The 20,004-nt window shown below is 38.7% G+C and overlaps 1 protein-coding gene across 2 annotated transcripts; it reads right to left on the reverse strand.

Moving 5' to 3' along the window:
- Positions 1 to 563: 563 nt before the first annotated feature.
- Positions 564 to 11,370, reverse strand: LOC149815512 (solanesyl-diphosphate synthase 2, chloroplastic-like). 2 transcript variants are annotated; one of them, XM_089988877.1, is made up of 7 exons: positions 11,253 to 11,370; positions 10,745 to 11,098; positions 10,512 to 10,636; positions 7,787 to 7,914; positions 7,595 to 7,698; positions 1,517 to 1,644; positions 564 to 1,429 (listed from the first exon to the last, which is right to left on the reverse strand). In XM_089988877.1, exons 2-7 carry the CDS (start codon positions 10,947 to 10,949, stop codon positions 881 to 883), a joined length of 1,239 nt encoding a protein of 412 aa, XP_089845003.1. In that variant the 5' UTR covers positions 10,950 to 11,098; positions 11,253 to 11,370; the 3' UTR covers positions 564 to 880. The 2 variants fall into 2 exon arrangements, with proteins under 2 accessions (XP_089845003.1, XP_089845002.1); XM_089988876.1 differs by having other exon boundaries at positions 10,745 to 11,101; positions 11,253 to 11,363.
- Between the last annotated feature and the right edge of the window lie 8,634 nt (positions 11,371 to 20,004).

A 20,004-nucleotide genomic window follows, 5' to 3' on the forward strand; every position in this document is an offset into this window, starting at 1 on the left:
TTTCCAAATAAAAAATAAATATAGGTAAGAAAAGATATAATCAGTTGGAAGCCAACACGCTTGCAGAGAGAGCGAGAGAGGTGCAGGTACTGAATCTACTGATATGGTTGTTTTTGCACAAGCATACAAGCTGGAGAAAATGAAATATGCCAAATATAATGCAAAAATGTAGGCTCTCCAGAGAGTTCACCGATATGATGTGGAGTGATTGTCACTTCAACAAACAACAATAGAGCCAGACTGAACTTGTAATGTCTGCGTAACCATCCAAATAGATATGCAAATCCAAGATCAGAACTTAATGGAGGGATTTATACACCTTCAAACTTCTCATAAATAAGGCACGTTTCTTTACACGATCAACTGAGGTAAAAGAGTTAAAATACTTTACCATTCAATTTTTAAACTAAACTGAGCTACACTTTACTCTTTTTTTATTTACACGGAGAAACAGCCCCCATGATCAGAGACCTAGTCGCACTGGCTCTGCCTGCCATACTTACGATCACTGTTACTCATTTAATATCTGAAAGAATGCTCGAGGAAAGTAGCATTGCTGAATACAGGGAAGAAAATGAAGCTTCATTTCCCAGGGATCAAATTAAATATATAGCATTGTGTGGCAATGCATTTTCCATAAACAATGAGCTTGAACAAACAAATGCAGTAATAGCAAATTACAACACTATTCACAATGCTTGAGGAAAGTAGCATTGCTGAATACAGGGGAAAAAATGATAATCTTAGTACAATACATCCACCCTTCTGTCTGAAGCACTGATAGGTGATCCCCAAACACAGCAGCATTGTGCAAATAAATCATAATCTACCTCGACTTCAATTCTCAAGGCTTAATCTTGCTTCAATTCAATAAGGTCATCTAATCCAACCGCTCAAGAGCATATCCCACCATTCCTGCAAGTGATGCCCTCAGATCATTCTGAGGGAGGCATTGTAGGCTTTGGATAGCAAGAGCAGCTTTTTGTTTCGCTAAATCCCGTGCTCTTTCAATCCCCCCACCTTTATGAACCAATTCAATAGCATACTGCAAAGACCCCACTTCTGTGAACTCAGAGTCAATGATTTCTCTGAGCATTGGTTCTTTCTCCAGTGTAAACAGAACAGGAGCAGTGAGATTTCCTTTAGCCAGATCACTCCCTGCTGGCTTGCCAAGCTTCTCTGATGACTGTGTAAAGTCGAGTATATCATCAACAACTTGGAATGACAAACCTAAGTTTTTCCCATAATTGTACATCTCCTCGCATACACTCTCACTGACATCACTAAATATAGCTGCAGATTTTGTGCTTGCTGCAATCAAGGAAGCTGTCTTGTAGTAACTTTTCAGCAAGTAATCTTCCACAGTATGGTCGCAGTCAAAAAGGCTGGAAGCTTGCTTTATTTCACCACTTGCAAAATCTTTGATGACCTGTCACACAGAGTTTCACAGGGATATTAATATATGTAAACTTCATTTTGGCATAAACTTGAAAAATGTGAGAAACTGCATACATACTTGACTAATGAGCTTTATAACTTGAATATTTTCAAGATTCGCAAGGTACCATGATGACTGTGCAAACATGAAATCTCCTGCTAGCACTGCAACTCTAGTACCATACAGTTCATGAATTGTCGCTTTTCCTGAAAACATTCACAAACATTAAGCTTCTTCTCTGGCATGAACACATTATGAGCAGAAAACTTGATCAAGTTGAGAGCTCAAATACTTATAGTTTGTTAGAAAGCTACACTCATTTGTTGATTATGGACACCGGATAGTTACTAGGGTACTTCAGGATTTTGTTTTATTAAAATTTGCTGTACTATTTTGTCAAGCTAGTTTGCTCATCAATGTGCCATGACATACCTACTTGAATATTCAACACAAGTCATATAAGATATCACCCTCATCATAGAATATCACAGCCCCTTGAGTATGGTTGATAGTACACATGGACAAGACTGAGGTTGGACATCAAGCTGGACTGCCCACTGTCCATCCAAGCCCAGCCTGTCTTGGCCGGGCATGGGCCAGTTCTTTGATCCTTGGCTTGGCCTGTTGATGGCCCACTGGTCAGTCAAACAACCTATGGTTTGTAAACACGCTGGTTGGCATGATCAAAAGTAGACAATGCCTGCCAGGCCCATGCTTTTTCCTTTTGTAACAAAGGGTCAGTCCGTGAACCACCTGGCCCATCTTGGCGGTGCCTTGGCCAAGGTTTTGATCCCATGCCCATCAACAGGTTGATCAGCCTGTCTAAAAACTGGGCTGGGCTAGCTGTTGCCCGGCCCTAACAAGGCATTTGCTAATTCTAAAATAAGCAAGCAAATTAGAATCAAATGCATGGGCATCTAGTACAGAATGCTTGAGGCATTAATAGAAGCAACACTCTAATTGCAAATATTAAATCTAATTTCAGCGTAACTCCTTAAAACACATAGGAATAGCCAAAATAGCTGCTTAAAGAGATCTTGAAATGTTAAGGACTGGCAAAGCTGTGAAACTTGCACATGCGTGCAACTGCATGCGCATGAACCTATATGCTTGAATGCACAAAATAAAACAACATTCAGACTTTTTGTCAGCATAGGTGCATTTTATAAAGGTGGAATTTCTTACAACGTAATATGCATGCAATAGACACCTCGTCCATACACCATGATATTGTCAAGGTTGTCCCTTGAGTAAGCCCTGAGACTGGTCTAGACTCTAATTAGTTCAAAACCATAAACGGCCCATGTGACTGGAATCACATTTACAGGAACATAGGCACTTGTGTGTAGGGATGGCAGTGGGGCAGGGTGGGGCGGGGGACAAGGTCTCCACCCCCGCCCCGCCTCAAGATTTTATCCTCCACCCCCGCCTCCATCCCCGGCGGGGAATGGATTTTATCCTCCATCCCCACCTTCATCCCCGTTTCATGTTCTCCATCCCCGGTTCAAACGGGGATGAGGCGGGGCGGGGTGGGGATATTGCGGGGAAAAGTGGTCGGGGCGGGTTGGGGCAGGGATGAGGCGGGGATTGTGGCGGGGACGGGGCGGGGCGGGGAAAAGTGCACGTCCATCCCCGCCTCCACCCCCGGACGAGGATGGATTTTAACCTTCGTCCCCGCCTCCATCCCTGTTTCATACCCTTCATCCCCAGTCCAAACGGGGCGAGGCGGGGCGGAGCCCCGCTTTCCCCCGGTCCACTGCCATCTCTACTTGTGTGAAGTTTGTACCACTCTGGGCAAGTGATTTCCATCTAAACACCCTCTGGACAAGTGATATTCCACTAATACACCCTCAAAAGCTCATAGCTGATCCATAACAAGCTGGTAGAATGTAGAAATTGATGAGGACGAAAATTGTATGTTTGACAAGGGCTAGAATCAACTTAGCTGTCTGGATTTTGTTTGTCTCTACCTTTAAGATCCAAGTTAAATTTGGATCATATTGAGACTCAACTGGCTCTTGTCCATCCTATGTCTAGATATGATGTTCATAAATCTCATGTCCAGATGTAGAGTTCAATCGACATCCAACACATAGGTACCCAGAATTGAACAGACATCACTTAATTTTCCCTCATCTCCTATAAATACCTAGTTCACCTCCTAGTAATTTCCAAGCAATGCCAAGGATATCCTTAAAGATGGAAAAAGAGAGAAGAGAGAATAAAATTAAAAAGAAGAATAAGATAATCATCACCATATTTGTAACTGTACACTTCCCTAATGTTCATATTTCAACAGAGGAGAAGAGAAAAAAGGAACATTATCAAACTCGATTTTGCATCACTGCCGGCTCTTTACTTTTCCCATTTTCTATCTCTTCCTTCACACAAATATTTTTACATTCTTTCATTTATCATTATAAAATGATATCAGCATACCTTCTAGATGCATAATTAACTCTCCAACTCTTATATAGCAAAGGCACTTTCACAAATATGTGTGTTGAAAGTCTTAATTATTTCCTTCATTTGTAACCAAAAGCTCTGATCTTACCTTGATATCCCAAATCCTACCTCTTAAATATGCACTTTATAGAAAAAAGATGAGAAAGGGGGCGCAAATATAGTCACTTCTAGCCCTATTATGGGCACAAGGATGTCAAAGAACTACACTTTTGCCATTTACTACATCCTTGTGAGGGTCCTTCAGATGCATAATAGTTGCATCATCCACTAAACAAAGAGTCTTAGATATGGGATGAAAGCATTATACATCCTCAATTTCTAATTCCTCAACAAGGTACTTGTGCTACAAGAAAATCTCATCCATACATTTTGGTATGGTGCATGCAGGTTACACTTGCATCGCCTTACTATGACGACATCCCTCGGCCTATGCATCTATTTCTGTTTCAACATGAGTCATGCTCTTATTTCTCAAAAGAGCTTAATAAGGTTCTAAATCAAGACAATTGTAATCATAGTCACAATATCACTAGAATTTTGAATTTCTTGCACTTTTATTGTGAGAAATTCACAACAGAAAGCCTAATAAAATAATGAGAAATGCAAAATCTAGCTTATTTTACTATATCATGATTTTATCACAATATTATCATTATTTTTTAAAGTTTTCATATTTTTGTTCATTTTTCTTGTACTTCTAAGTATGACTGTACCCATAGTTGGCAAACTCGGTGAGTCAACTCGTGACTCCGCCGGGTTGTCTCATATCGGCCCCTAACTGAGTCAAAAATCAGTATGACTCGGTTAGGACTTAACCTGGCCGAGTTTCAATACTCAACTGAGTCTTAGTTGAACCGACCAAGTCATGGGAGTTTTAGTCTTAAATAGACCGAATCATGCTTTTATGGTTAGAAATTATTGCTTCCTTATCAGAAGAAGATAAAATATTTAATGATTTTGGTAATATCAAAGAGGGGCCATTCAAGAGCCATATACTTAAGGTGTGGATAGTTTATCTTACCATGAGAGTTGGCTGTTGGATATGGGTATGCTTAAAAGAGAAGGGCTTTGTGATTGGGAGATGGAGAGGTGGATTATTAAATACCTAAATGAAGAAAACATGCAAGCAGTGTAAAAAGTAAAGTCAGTGACCAGGTGGAGCATTAATTCCATAATTAACGATAAGATGCTTAATTGGATGTGAGAGACTGTAGTTTTTGTATTAATGATGGAAAAAGGCTCCTTCCATGAAACGTGAATCTACATGCAACCAAAAAAACTAAAGTCAATAAATTCGTATGTATTATTAAAAAAAAGTATTGGCTAAAATGAGGGTGCTCGGTCACTCTATCTCTATATATGTACATATGGTACACATCTATTTAAGAAAAATATTGTGTGTGTATATATATACACATAACACATAGGCTCACTTGTATATTAAAATTTTTTACAGTATAAATTATATGTTTATTGTTTATGTCTATTAAATTAAATAAAAAACCATGACTCGTTCAAGCCACAGAGTTGACTCACCCGAGTCACTGAGTTGCATGTGGCTGATCCTATACCGAGTTCCAAGAATGCCAACCATGACTGTATCAAGATATTTCTATTTTTTTCGATAAACAATTTTTTGACTTATTGTACGATTTTGCATTATTGAGAAAATCCTGATAATAGGAGATAATTGTGATTGCAATCATAATACTGCTTCTACCAGCTCCATGGATGGCACCATAGTCAAAATGGTTTGAGGTCGAATAAGAAGGCATGTGAACATCCAAAGAGGTTGCAATTGCTCCTTTTCTCATTGCATTAACCTAGCAAACTAGCAAATATTTTTCCTAATATTATCTCAGGGGCATTTGCTTTAGTCACAAGCAGGATGAACAATCACGGCCAAGTGGTGATTGTTGTTCACAAGATCAATCTTGTACTTTCATAAGATTCAAGGCAGGAACAATCACAGCTGGCAATCACAATCACCACTTCTTGTGATTGTGATTTACAATCACAGGATCTTGAGAAAATCCAAGAATCACATTGCAAATATGCCCTTAGTTTGTAGGAAAAGAAATCATGTTGTAGCACATTGTGTTGTATTGGTGGTATTATCTTGGACACCATTAATTATTCAACATCAGGCGATGAGTTAGAATATCATCATAGTAGTCATCTCCATGCCTGCATCCACATGATAACTAACAATAGCTCCCATCTACACCTTAAGAAATCTGATAATGCAGTCTTCTAATGACGGATCATGAAGTAACAAACAATGTGGCAGAAAAACCTAAACTTTGATGATTTAAACAAGCTCCGATATTTTTCTATACCAAGAGCAAAAGAATTTGGTATTGGAAAATTTACCTGGTGTTCACTGCATATAGGATGCACAGCTACATGCTCCTGGCCATTTTTTTTTCCAAGATATCTTTTGTTCGGCAAATAAAAAATTTGTTTTTTCCAAAGCTGATTTAATTGTTACATCATTTCTACACTGCTAACGTGTACAAATTATATTCACTCAGAAGGGTACAGTTTGAAGGGCAGAAAAGAACCATAATGCTACTTTCTTGACAAAAGTTTCAATTCATTGAAAGATGTCAAAGTCCCTTTTGGCATCACATAAGATTTTGTCTCACATTAACAAGGTTGAATCATCTTTTAGATCATTGTCTGGTTAAGTTGCAAGAGTCGGTTGTGTCAAAATGTCACTGAGCCACAAACTACATTTCGTTTCCCACAATAGATAGTTTGTTTTCTTTTTTAATAAGTCTTGATGGAAATAAAGGGGAAGAAATTTCTGTCTGGAAGTTCGAATGAGAACATGCTAAAGAATGGAGTTGGCACTAAGGATATAGTCAAATTAATAACAACGAAAAAGATAAACAAAAAACACCATTATCATGATGCCCATGGACCCTTTTGTTAGAGAGGAATTTAGCATGTTAAAGTCCACTGTCATTGTTTAGAAATGCAAAGCAATTGTCTAAGTCCTCTCTAAAAATCATGAAAATGGTCAAAAACATCCATCCAGATGTCACAAAGAAAAATCTTCTTTATAATTCCAAGGTTGAAAGCTGTGAACAACCTTCCAGCCTGGCAGAGATACAAAGTCCAGTTTATTATTTTTTATTAGTTTCTGAATTTTAATCGTGTCATGATTACTTTGTGACTTGCAAACAAGACTGAAAGGATATTTCAGTATGATTTTTTTGAAAAATCTTGTACTAATTTTCTATTGTCCTTAAAGTATTCGATAGGAAATTCTGTGCTTATAATATTATTGTACAAATCAAAGCCTTTTACAGGAAAAAAAATACTAGTTATGATATTAATTTTCAAAGAAAAAGACTTTTCAACTTAATTTTTGAATCCTTAATAATTGATGCATCACGAATGGAATTGGAAATTTTGGTCAATTGTAAATTTAGAAACAGACTCATTTGGGTAAAGTAGAATAATAACAAGGATTTAACTATAACTATTTTTTATGTATCAACTTGCAATTAGCTAGAGAAAGAGAAAAGTTACCCTTAAGTTATCTTTTGATACATAAGACATGGCACCCAAGTTACCCAACTAACTATTCACATATTATTATCCAATATCTTATATGCAGGAGATCAATCTGTGTTTCATGTAATTTTGCAGAGCATTAGCAAAAGGGTAGAAAAAGAGTACCTCTTCGCATGCTGCTTTCATCCAATACATCATCATGTATTAAGCTTGCTGTATGAATCATCTCAATGATTTCTGCTAAACGTCGATGTTTCGGTGTAACATCTCTGAATATCAGCACTAGCCAATGTTTTTATACTGCTGAAAAGCTTATTTTTAGATATTTAAATACTTAAAAGAGAAAAAACAGCTTACCTTAATCCTGTCATTTGGGCTGTGGCTCGTGATACAAGAAACACTAGTGCAGGTCTCATTCTCTTTCCACCAGCACCAAAAATCTGTTCTGCTGCTGACATCAATACGGGGTTCTCGGCACCAACTATCTACCAAAACAACCCATTTGAAACATCTTAAAAGAAAGGCACATATGGAAGGCAGTGTGTTGCTACCAGATGAAATTACAAAAGTTGATTCTTGCTAATTACTGAAGTTCATTTTGCACAGCCCTTATATTAATGTTAGAGAAACTGTTCAATCAGATAACAATGAATGAAGCACAGATAATCCAGCTGCAAAAGCTTGAACAATGATAACATTGCGAACATATTTTTGTGAAAATATGATCAGATTAAGCTCATACTCTGCATCGAGGTAAACCATCTATAGTTGCAAGGTTTACCATCAGTCAGTGACCATAAGACCACTCCATAATGATTAGATATGAAACGAGGTAATATTTATGGGCTGTCAATCCAAAGAACAAAAGTATTTATGACTGCCTACAAAGCGATGACTTTATAGTTCTTGATACCACCAAATCTTCTAACAAGTAGAGCATTAATTATGAGATAGATGATAGATGTATCTAAGTGGGAAAATGAAAGCTCCCATGACAATATATGTAACATTATTAATTAGCTGAGGAGTAGCAATAGACCTAAAACCCTAAAACTAATTGCAGATTTTATCTGGAACACAGAATATTATCTGATACAAGAAGAATGAGATCCAAAACTTTAAACAACACCCAAGAAAGATCAGATCGTATAAGGTTCAACACCACTACCCTTTTATTGAGCTACATTCGTAATGGTTCTTGACTCTTGAATCATACAAATATAGAAGGCCTCATCTGACATATGAATCTTTCAAATAGATACTCTTATCTATGTGAGCAGCCTATATGCTGATTTTTATTTGTTCGATAAGCAGAAAAGAGCATGGAATCATGATTTTGACTTTCTTGGTCAAGCCTATGTCGATTAGTATCTATTACTCCATCTCATTTCTTTCCCATCATCGGTCAAACATTAGGAACCACTGGATTGGAGAAACCATTATGTCCTTTAGTGTCATTTACATATTGACTTGTACAACTGATCCATTTTTCCATTTTGAAAATAAATGCATGTTTCCATCAGTTGAGCAACAGTCCACGCCTGCCACATTAAAATTACTTCAGGATAAATCCTAAAAGTCACCATGGAAGATGACATAATTCTATTGCAAACACACACATTTTCAGCAACTCGTGAGATATTTCCACTATAAACAAATAGAAGGAAAAAATTAAGTCATACAAGCATTCAAATGCCATTGCAATCAAGATTTCATAGTACTCATCAAACTGAAGAACACCAGATACGGACAACTGTTAGACTGCCTATGAAATCCTATGATGGCTGACCAAATAATCCAATGAAAAAATATGACAAGATCAGGTTCCATATAGAATATTTCATATTTTTCTCTTTTGAGAGTGAAATTGAGCTTTGCAAATCCCTCAGATAAGGGCCTACCTTGCATAAAATATCATCACTATCTGCCTTCACGATATATCATATACATAGAAAATAAATATGATTGTCCACACTATGGTTTGCTAACCAAATCAAGAAAGCCATGTGCCTCGAGTAGCTCAGTAAGCATTTGGTTGAAGCAACACTGGCTTACAAAAAGCTCGGACCCCTCTTTATAAAAAGCTCTACTTGCAAAAGAAAAATCCTGCTATCCTCTTTATCAAAAGGTCAGCATTCTCCTTCAACTATTTGTCCCAATAAAAACTTTTAATTAAGCCACTGAATCTATACTGTATATATTCTAGAGGCTTGGTGTTTCCGGAAGGACAGATTTCCTAGCACTTTGCACAATTATCAATAGATCTGTTCACAGTCATGCTGTAGTGGACTGCCATCCCATCCCATGTTTATAGAGTAATTTGATCAGGCTACATGGACTTCTTGTTGCAAATAAAACAAACATACCCAGCTATAAATGAACCAGGTAGTGAGAAACCGTAAACCTATACTGCAGATCATAAGATGGGATGTTTTCTAGGCAACTAAAATATATGGTTAAGCATCAACAGTAGTAACCATTTTGAATTCTAATTTCATGTTGTTCAATCCACTTGAGCAGAAAGCTAAACTTGTTTAAAAATGGACCATGGAAAAGAAAAAGGACCAGCCAACATAACCACAGCTGCTGCAGTTCTTTCAAACAAGTGTTTAAATAGTATATTAGTTTGTCTTCACCATGAGAGAGGGCAATCAAGCAAGACATAAAAAAAGACCAGCATAAATTAGTGCCACCAGCAGAGAGTTTTCCACTAGTTGAGTTGAAGAAGTGAACTTTTTGAGGCAGTATACACAAGATTGGATATTATCACAACAGAAATAGAAAAAGTGAGGCCACCTGTTCTTCTACTGGTAAAATCTTGAAAAACTAAAGAAAATTTCCAGCAAATCAAAATATAGTAAGAACCAGGAATCAGATAAAACTATTTTTTAAATAGGACTGATTCACAAAATAGAAATCATGGGTAAGTACACAATATATAATAAAAAAACAGCAATATAGCTAGTGATGGAAGCATGAACGTTTAGAGTATACACTGAACATAAGATTGAAAAGTGAAACTGGTAACTGTAATATTGTAGAACTTCGAACTGAAGGCTCATCAGTATGTGTGGTCACTTACTGACTGGAGGTTTTCGTTTAAGATGCGGAGGTCATCAGCAACGGCTGCTAGCAAAGAAGAAGCTGACACACCCTTGTCAAAGTTAACATTATCATCAAATGAAGAAGCTACATCTTCTACATCACCTGAAGATTTGAACCCATCAAAGAATCAAAACAAAAGAAGAAATATATGAAATTTTCGACAATTACATGGCAGACGCAGGAAATTCAGAATTACCCACAAATGTGTACCATTTATCATAACATCCGGCCTCTGAACTGAAGACACTCCACAATGGAAACTCTTCCTCTGCCGAAACAATCGCTCGCCTTGCCGTGGAAGCTTTCGATGAGGAAACCCGACATTCGAAATCCTGCATCTGCTCGAAGAACACCCACAGGAAGCAAAATCCAACCCGCCCCAGCTAAAATCAACAGATGGGTATGTCAAAGACATCTCTTCCCAAGACCCCTAAACGGGAAAACCCCCAAAAAACCAACTTCACCCACCAAGCTCAATACAGCCTTTCAACAAGAACCCATCATTGCAAAAATGATGAATTTCTCATCCAACAGTCTCCACCCAACAACTAGCTCAAAGAGAACCTGCTGAAAACAAGATTTATGCAACTTTTTCAAAGAAAGAACAAGCAAGAAATAGTCCATTCAACTCAGATCGGTGCAGCTAACACCAAATTTATTGCCATGAGTGATCAGTATTGCGCCTCGTCCAAAAAACCATTGGTAACAAGAAGAGTACCTTGTTGGGTGTCAAACTTTTGGATCACTAAACCCACAGAAACCACATATTTGTTTCCTTAGTCGCCAAATGATATTTGGTTCTTCATTCTTTGGCCTCTTTTAGAGAGAGAGAGAGGGCACTTAGCAAGATACTAAAATCTCCGAGGGCCATAAAAAACAAGAAATGGGTGTGTGTGATTCGTGGAAACCATGGCTTCTGATGGATGGGATTCGGCCACGTGGTTAGATTTGTGCAGCAGAGCGTGGACAACCCTGTTTGTTGGATGAATTAGCATCATTCATGTTATTAACCGGAATATCCTATTATGAGATTTCTTTTCTCTTTGTATTTTTGGTTTTCTGAGGATTTGTACCAAAGTTGGAAAAAAAACAATAAACCATGCTCTTCTATCCTTTTCACTCTTTTGCACTACTGTTTTAAGCCCTACATCCAAAAAATATTAGTGAATTGCATACCGCATGCATCGTAGCACGGCCACAATTTTTTAGCCGCGCAGACTCCATACGAATTGCGTCAAAGTATATCGAATGGACAACAGTGCGCAAAACCAAAAACTATGGTGGTTGGACGTCATTCATCGCATAGATGAACGGTGAGTGAGAGAAAGGCTTTGAAATGTCATTCATGGCATAAATGAACTGTAATTGACAAACGATGGTCTCTGAAAGTGGGTCATGCTTCTTTTGAAGTGAGTATTGGCTCTGTTTGGGAACCGGTAGCTGAGTACGGATCTCATCCTATGTCAAAGGATTGGATCCTTTTAGCTGGTAGATGGGTTGGGAGTTTATGCATTTGGTAAAAGCCATCTGATCTTGCCTACAAGGTTAATATCAATCTAATCAAAATCTGTCCGAATGGGCGCCTCACCAGTTCAATTGAAAATAAGCTTGAATTGTGTGTGATAATTATGATACTTGTTTGCTATTACACTTTTTATTAAGCATTGAGTGCCTATTTTAGAATTTGATTGAGTTCTATAAGCCATCGTATAGTTCATTTCCATATTTTCCTTGTTTTGGATAGTTTTTTATTTTATGTTTTTTTGAAATTTTTTAAAAAATTACTTCTTTAATAAATTGATTCAAATTATAATTCAAGCCTACTTGATAAATCATTTTTGGAAAAATATTTCAGTTAAGATACCAATTCTGACCATTGATTTAATACTTCTTTGAGTACCATAAAGAGAATGATAAAGTGTTTTCATCTTATCTTTATTTTGCATTGCAAGTAGGGCTGGTAAACCAGCCCAACGAACCGAACATAGCATGTTTGAGCTGGCTCGTTTACCAGTAGATTGAGCTCGTGACTCGGATCGTGCTTGTGTTTAGCCGAGCCGAGCTCAGCTAATCTTTGAACGACACAAGCTGAACACCAATTGGCTTATGTAAAAATATTTCACGTTATTTATACTTGGAGGATATGTATTTTTATATATTACACTTAAAATATATATAGTTTATATTAGCCTTAATAGTTCATATTTTATGTATACATTTTTCATGAAAACTTCTCTTTTTTGTGTGTGTGTGTGTGTTTGGGCTCGATTCATTTAAGCTAAATAATCTGTTCATGGATCGGCTCACCAGTTATACGAACCAATCACGGACGAGTTAGTGACAAGCCAAACCGAGCCAAGTCACGAGCTGCTCAGTTGGTTTACCGTCCCTAATTTCAAGTTTAAGAGAAGCTCAATCAAGTTTTCTTGTTTCAAAGCATTGTTTATTAACCGCAATACCCTTAAGTTCCTACTGGAAATTGGATCAGGTCGAAGTTTCCTTGATGGTATTGGATATCATTCATCTTAATGATGAATGACACCCAAAACCTTGAAGGTGAAGGCCCTTTTTATGGATGGTGACGTCTTGTAGTCCAGTAGGCTCGCAGCCACCTCTGTCTTCTGTCCCTTTCTCTGTTCTCTCTTTGTTGTGCCGGAGCAATTTCCCATTCCATTCAGGCAAATCGGTGCTGCAGTCACCTGTTGACTGTCATCACACCTGATTGCAGTGACCCAGCCGTTAGGCCCTCGCATATGCGAATCCGCTGCATTTCGGGAGCCTCGATGCTTACCTGCATGTGTGGTGTTCCCATGTGTGCGTTCACTTAGCTGCGCATTCTGTCACTTCAGACGACTGCAGCATAAGTCTCGGCTGCAGACTGCTTAGGCGCGCTTGCTGCCGCCCCTCAATCGGCATTCACCTGTCTTGGTATGCGCACTTGGGCACACACATTTGTGCCTTTGCCTTGTCATGGTCTTTTTCTCTGCGTCTTCCAGACTCGTGCAGAGAAAACTTGAAGGGCATTTTATGTCGTGTGGCACTCAACTTGCTTTAGGCAAAAAGTTACGTAAGCCTAGCGAAAGCGGATTTAAGGCAATGCATATCTCATGCACGCTTAGCATAGCGTAATATCTGAAGCGACATATAGTCTAATGAGTCGGAAGTGAAGCGATGCTAAAGTCTTTAGTGTAATAGCGTTCACACTACAAGAAAATTGTTAATTAGCGACGGATTTTTTCCGTCGCTAATTAGCGACAGATTAGCTAGAGATAGAATTTGTCGCTAATTCGCGACGGATTAGCGAAGAAACAAATTTTATCGCTAATCTGTCGCTACTTAGCGACGGATTAGCGACTAAATTTTTTGTCGCTACTTTTTATTACAAGAACACCATTTTAGCGATGGATTTAGAGAGGGAACTCTGTCGTCGCTAATCCGTCGCTAATTAGCGACAATATATATTTCGTCGCGGTTTTTGTATTTTGATTTAGCGACGGCTTAGCGACGGAATGTTTCTGTCGCTAAGCCGTCGCTAAATATCGCGTAAATCCCTAATCCCATCCCTCTTTCTCTTTTTCCTGTTTCGCTGTATTGCTCCCGCCCGCCGCCCTCTCCCTCCCGCCGCCCGTCGGCTCTCGCCACCGTCCGGCCGCCGCCGCCTCGCCGACGATCTTCGCTGCCGACCTCCCTGCTTGGCTAGCGGCTGCGCCAAGGACTCCGAGCACCGGCGACCCGCCGCCGACCTCTTCCTCCTCCCTGCTGTTCCTCTGTGGCTGCTGCCGGGAGGTGTTGTCTCCCCTTCGCCGGCGACTCGCAACCGGCGTCCTCAGCCGCCGACGACCGACGATCCTCCCTGCAGCCACCTCTTCGCCTCCGCTCTGAGTTCCGGCGACCCAGTGGCCCCCGAGCTTCGCTCCAGGTCTCCCCCTCTCTGCTGTCGACTGCGCCGACCACCGGCGACCTCGCCAGCCGCCGCTCCCCGTGCTTTCCGGCAGGGGGGTCGACCCCCTGCGTTTCCGGCAGGGGGTGTCGACCCCCTGCCGGAAAGGCATGGGGGGTCAACCCCCTGCGTTTCCGGCAGGGGTGGTCGACCCCCTGCCGGAAAGGCATGGGTGGTCGACCCCCTGCCGAAAACGCAGGGGGTCGACCCCTCCTGCCGTAAAGGCACGGCAGGGGGTCAACCCCCCATGCCGGAACTGCCTTTCCGGCAGGGGGTTTAACCCCCTTCCCTGCCGGAAAGGCAGGTGGTTTAACTGGCTAGGTTGAGATTTAAAATTCAAAAAAAAATTTAATTATAAAAAAAAAATTCAAATCGAAATCAACTGGCTAGGTTGAGATTTAATCAACTGTGGTTAGTTAGAGTATTTCATAAATTTTTATCAATTTGTTAGTTTGTTCTAGTTAGAGTAGTTCATAAATTTTTATCAATTTGTTAGTTTGTTAATGTCTACTGGTAGTTAGTTTTACTTCAATTTGTTTTCTTGAAATCTGGTTAGTTAGAGTATTTCAATCTATTAGTCTTTTATAATTATATTTTTCTTAGATAGATTGGTATTTAATGTTCTAACAATCAGTTAGTTAGATTAGGGCTATTTGAATTCTTTATGATAGTGGTGGTTAAACGGAGTTCACATCTTTTCTAGTAAACTAATTGATTGATTTACTATTCCTTTGCTAAGTAGTTCAGATTAGAAATTGTCTATGACTTTATGTTAGTCGACTGGTTCAACATGTTATAGCTGGTTTGTTAAATTAGCATCTTCTAGTTAGATTTGGCTTAACATATATACTATTTTTCTTTTCTCTTCTTTCAATTAGTTAGAGTTGTTTTAATTTGTTTTAATTTTTTTAGTTAGTGTTTCATCTTGTTTCATGATTAGTTAGTTTGTTACTTAATTTGTTTTGTTTTTGTGCAGATTTTTCAACGGAACCAACTCGTGCTCGGCCACCTGTGGTAAGTAAATGACAAAAACAATGCAAATCGGGTAAATACCCGTGGTGAGTAAGTGATGCAAACGTATCACATGTTATTTAATTTATTGAATACAACACTTTATTGTTCACACACTCACTTAGTTGTTGATATCTAGGACTGCTTTGTTGGAGTTCGGAGATCATGCTGAGCATGATTTTAATGTAGAAATATGGAAGTGTTCTTATTTTTGGAGTACGGAGTCCATGCTAAGCATGGTAGTAGTTAGTGAGATATTGAAGTGTGTTTGCTGCAGGTACATGTTTGCCATTTATTTGATATGAATGATTATGATGTATTGCAATGTTTGATGTAATTGTATCCATGCTTGCATGTAGTTACTTTCAATTTGATTTTGACTTCCATGTGAAATTTTATAATAAAAGCATGCTTCAAATGATTGTATCATGTCATTAATAGTTTGCACATGAAAATATTAAGTTATCAATGCATGCATCAAAATTCTTGTTATTGTTTGACATAGTATATTGCATGATAAATTTGATATTTTCTTCATCGTCGCATTCTGATTGTTTTTTTCTTAATTCGTTAGGATACTATTCGTAACATCATACGACAGAATGACTGCAAACCGTGAATGGATGTACCGTAGGATAGTGGACAATGAGTTATCGCATGAATATATGGATGGTGTCGATAGTTTTATTGAATTTGCAACGGCGAGTGTCAGTACGGTAGATCCCACAGGTCGGATTAGGTGTCCCTGCAAGATTTGTAAGAATAATCGATTTGTAGAACCTCATGGCGTTAGACATCACCTATACAGGAAGGGTTTTGTGAGTGATTATCAGAACTGGGCGTTTCATGGAGAAGAATTTAGAAACGATTTTGATGCACGGGTGAATGTGGTGCATGATAATCCATATACGAATTTGATATTTGATGCTGCAGGAACAGAACTGGGTTCTGCTATGATTTCTAGTGATGTAAGAACTGTCGTAGATGAAGAATCACCAAACGATGCAGCTAGTAGATTTTATGATTTACTTAAAGATGCTGATGAGTCACTTTGGAACGGTTGTGAGAGTCACACTATCTTGTCTGCAGTTCTTCAACTAATGAATTTGAAGTCCGAGTATAATTTGAGTCAATCATGTTTTGACCGTTTGTGCATGATTGTGAAGAGTATGTTGCCTAAAGATGAGAAATTGCCACAAAATTTCTATCGTGCGAAAGTTATGGTCAACGCTCTAGGTATGGGTTACAAAAAGATTGATGCTTGTCCAAATCACTGCATGTTGTATTTCAAGGAGCAGGAAAACGACATATCATGCCCGTCATGTGGGCATCCTCGGTTCAAGCCAAAGACAAGAGGCAATGGTAGCACGAGATCAAAAGAAGTTTCATACAAGTCACTCCGCTACTTTCCTATCACTCCTAGATTGCAGCGATTGTATATGTCTTCAAAGACAGCTAAACACATGAGATGGCATGCAAATAAAGTTCGACATGATGAAAACAAGATCACGCATCCTGTTGACGCTGAAGCTTGGAAGCACTTTGATCGTACTCATCAGAACTTCGCAATGGAAGTGCGAAATGTTAGACTCGGTCTATGTACAGATGGATTTAATCCATTTGGGGGTAGATCAACTCCATACTCATGCTGGCCAGTATTTGTAACTCCATATAACCTTCCACCAAGCTTGTGTATGAAACGTCCAAATCTTTTCTTGTCTCTGTTGATCCCTGGTCCGACCTCACCTGGCCAAAATCTTGATGTATATCTAAGGCCATTGATTGATGAATTAAAAGTACTGTGGGATGACGGTGTTACCACGTATGATGCCCACAAAAAACAAAATTTCAACATGAAGGCCGCTGTTCTATGGACAATCAGTGACTTCCCTGCATATGGTATGTTATCTGGTTGGAGCACACATGGGAGGTTGGCTTGTCCGTACTACATGGAGGATTCCAAAGCTTTTAGATTGAGGCATGGAAGGAAGCCTTGCTGGTTTGATTGCCATCGTCGATTTCTACCCAGCGATCATCCATTCCGACGTCAAAAGAATGCATTTACAGCAGGCACAACTGAAATGGAAGGTCCATCCTCAAGATTGTCTGGCATAGAGATTTTAAGAAGATTGCGATACTTTCCAGATGTATTAACAGATGCCCGCAGTCCTACACCCTTCCGTGGATTTGGGAAGGAACACAATTGGACGAAAAAATCTATTTTTTGGGAACTACCGTATTGGCCGACCCTATTGATACGACATAATTTGGATGTGATGCATGTAGAGAAAAATGTGTTTGATAATGTGTTCAATACAGTAATGAATATTAAAGGAAAAACGAAGGATAATCCGAAGGCCCGTATGGATTTAAAATTAATATGTAAAAGACCAGAATTGGAACTCAAAGAGTATAATGGCAAAGTACTGAAACCAAAGGCGAAGTACGTGCTCGGACCTGATCAAATAAAACATGTATGTCAATGGTTGAGACAACTGAGATTTCCAGATGGATATGTCTCTAACATTGCTCGGGCTGTGAAGATTGACGATGGACAGTTATATGGGTTGAAGAGCCATGATTGTCATATCTTTATGCAACGATTGATACCCCTAGCATTCCATGATATGTTAGACAAACATATATGGGGGGTATTGTCTGAGTTGAGCGGATTTTTCAGAACATTGTGCGCATAGGAGGTCATTGTATCAGATGTAAAGAATCTCGAGGACTCTGTCATCACCACTGTTTGTCTGTTAGAAAAGATATTTACGCCAGCATTTTTCGATGTTATGGAACATTTGATCATACATTTGCCATATGAACTAAGGGTTGGTGGCCCTGTGCAATATCGATGGATGTACCCATTTGAAAGGTATATGTTTTTTTATATTTGTCTCTTTAATGACAGATATTTAAAATTTGAAATGTATATTCTTGTCAGATGCATGTTCGACCTAAAAAAAAAGGTTCGTAATAAAGCAAGAGTAGAAGGCTCTATTTGTGAGGCGTACACTTTAGAAGAGATTTCAAATTTCTCATCTATGTACTTCGAACCTCATATTTCAACACGTTACACATGCCCGCCCCGTAACGATGATGGAGAACAAGTAACTGTAGCTGACAAGCTGTCGATATTTCAACGACTTGGGCATGCATTTGGTAGTTGCCGATCAAGGCTATTGACAGATCGAGAGCAAGATGCAACACACATCTATATTCTTTTTAATTGTTCAGCGATCGACCCATACATCGAGTAAGTATATGTATATGCAACTCAATTATAAATCCTTTTATGTTCTATATGTGGATACATGGCTCGGTAATATAAGTATTTGTGGTTTGCAAACGATTTGATCTGGAGTTGCAAAGCAAAGTTTCACATCTCACTAATGCAGAAGTACAAAAAGAACGTGAAACTAAGTTTGTGGAGTGGTTGAAACAGTTGGTAAAGAAGCTAACATAAATTTTGTACTTATAAACAACACTAAGTTACTTAATTGATCGTGATCACAATAATTGTTTATGTCTGTGCGTAGGTTCGCCATGGTGATGTTAAAGATCAAGGAATATGTGATTTAGAAAATGGTCCGACCAAAGTTGTGCAATGCTACAACGGGTATATCGTAAATGGTTATCGATTCCATACAAAAGACTACGGTATAAACAAATCAACGATAAATAGTGGCGTGTGTGTCAAGGGTAGCAGCTACGGTGAAAATGAACATGATTACTACGGTGTTATAGAGGAAATAATGGAGTTGACTTACTTAGGCATGAATAACAGGGTTACGGTATTCAAGTGTCATTGGTTTGATCCAACTGCAACAAGACTCGACAAAGCTTCAGGCATTGTGGAGGTGAATCATAAATCCAGGTTTGGAACATATGAACCATTCATATTAGCCTCGCAAGCTCAACAAGTTTATTATACTTCATATCCGAGTATAAAAAAGTCAGATAGAAATGAATGGTGGGCAGTTTGCAAGGTGAAATCCAAACTATACCCCGAGTATGATCAGTTACAAGAAGATGAGTTAGCTGAAGACAGTGATTACTATCAATCAGATGATGTCTGTGACTTCGCTTATGGTCACGATGTTGCGCATGATATGCATGTCATATCTCCATTGGCTGATGAAACATTCATAGAGGAATGTGATCCAAATGATGTACCAAGTGGATGGGCAAACAATGAAGAAGAAGAAGAAGAAGAAGAAGAAGAAGAAGAAGAAGAAGAAAGTCAAACTAGTGACGAGGAAGAATTCTCAAGCTAGTGAGCAAAATCTTATACTACAAACCTCTATTTAAATGCATTGTAATACTTGATGTGAGTTGTATTGCAATACTTGGTGTGAATGATTAAAAATTTTATTTCAATGTATTGTAATACTTGATACGAATGATTCGAATGCATTGTAATACTTGATGTGAATGATTTCAATTATCTGAATGTATTATAATTTATGCAATTAACGAATGATTTGAATTAGTGCAATACTTGATGTCAATGATTTGA

Source organism: Nuphar pumila, chromosome 15, assembly GCF_984573655.1.
Source record: "Nuphar pumila chromosome 15, dmNupPumi1.hap1.1, whole genome shotgun sequence".
Lineage (NCBI taxonomy): Eukaryota > Viridiplantae > Streptophyta > Magnoliopsida > Nymphaeales > Nymphaeaceae > Nuphar > Nuphar pumila.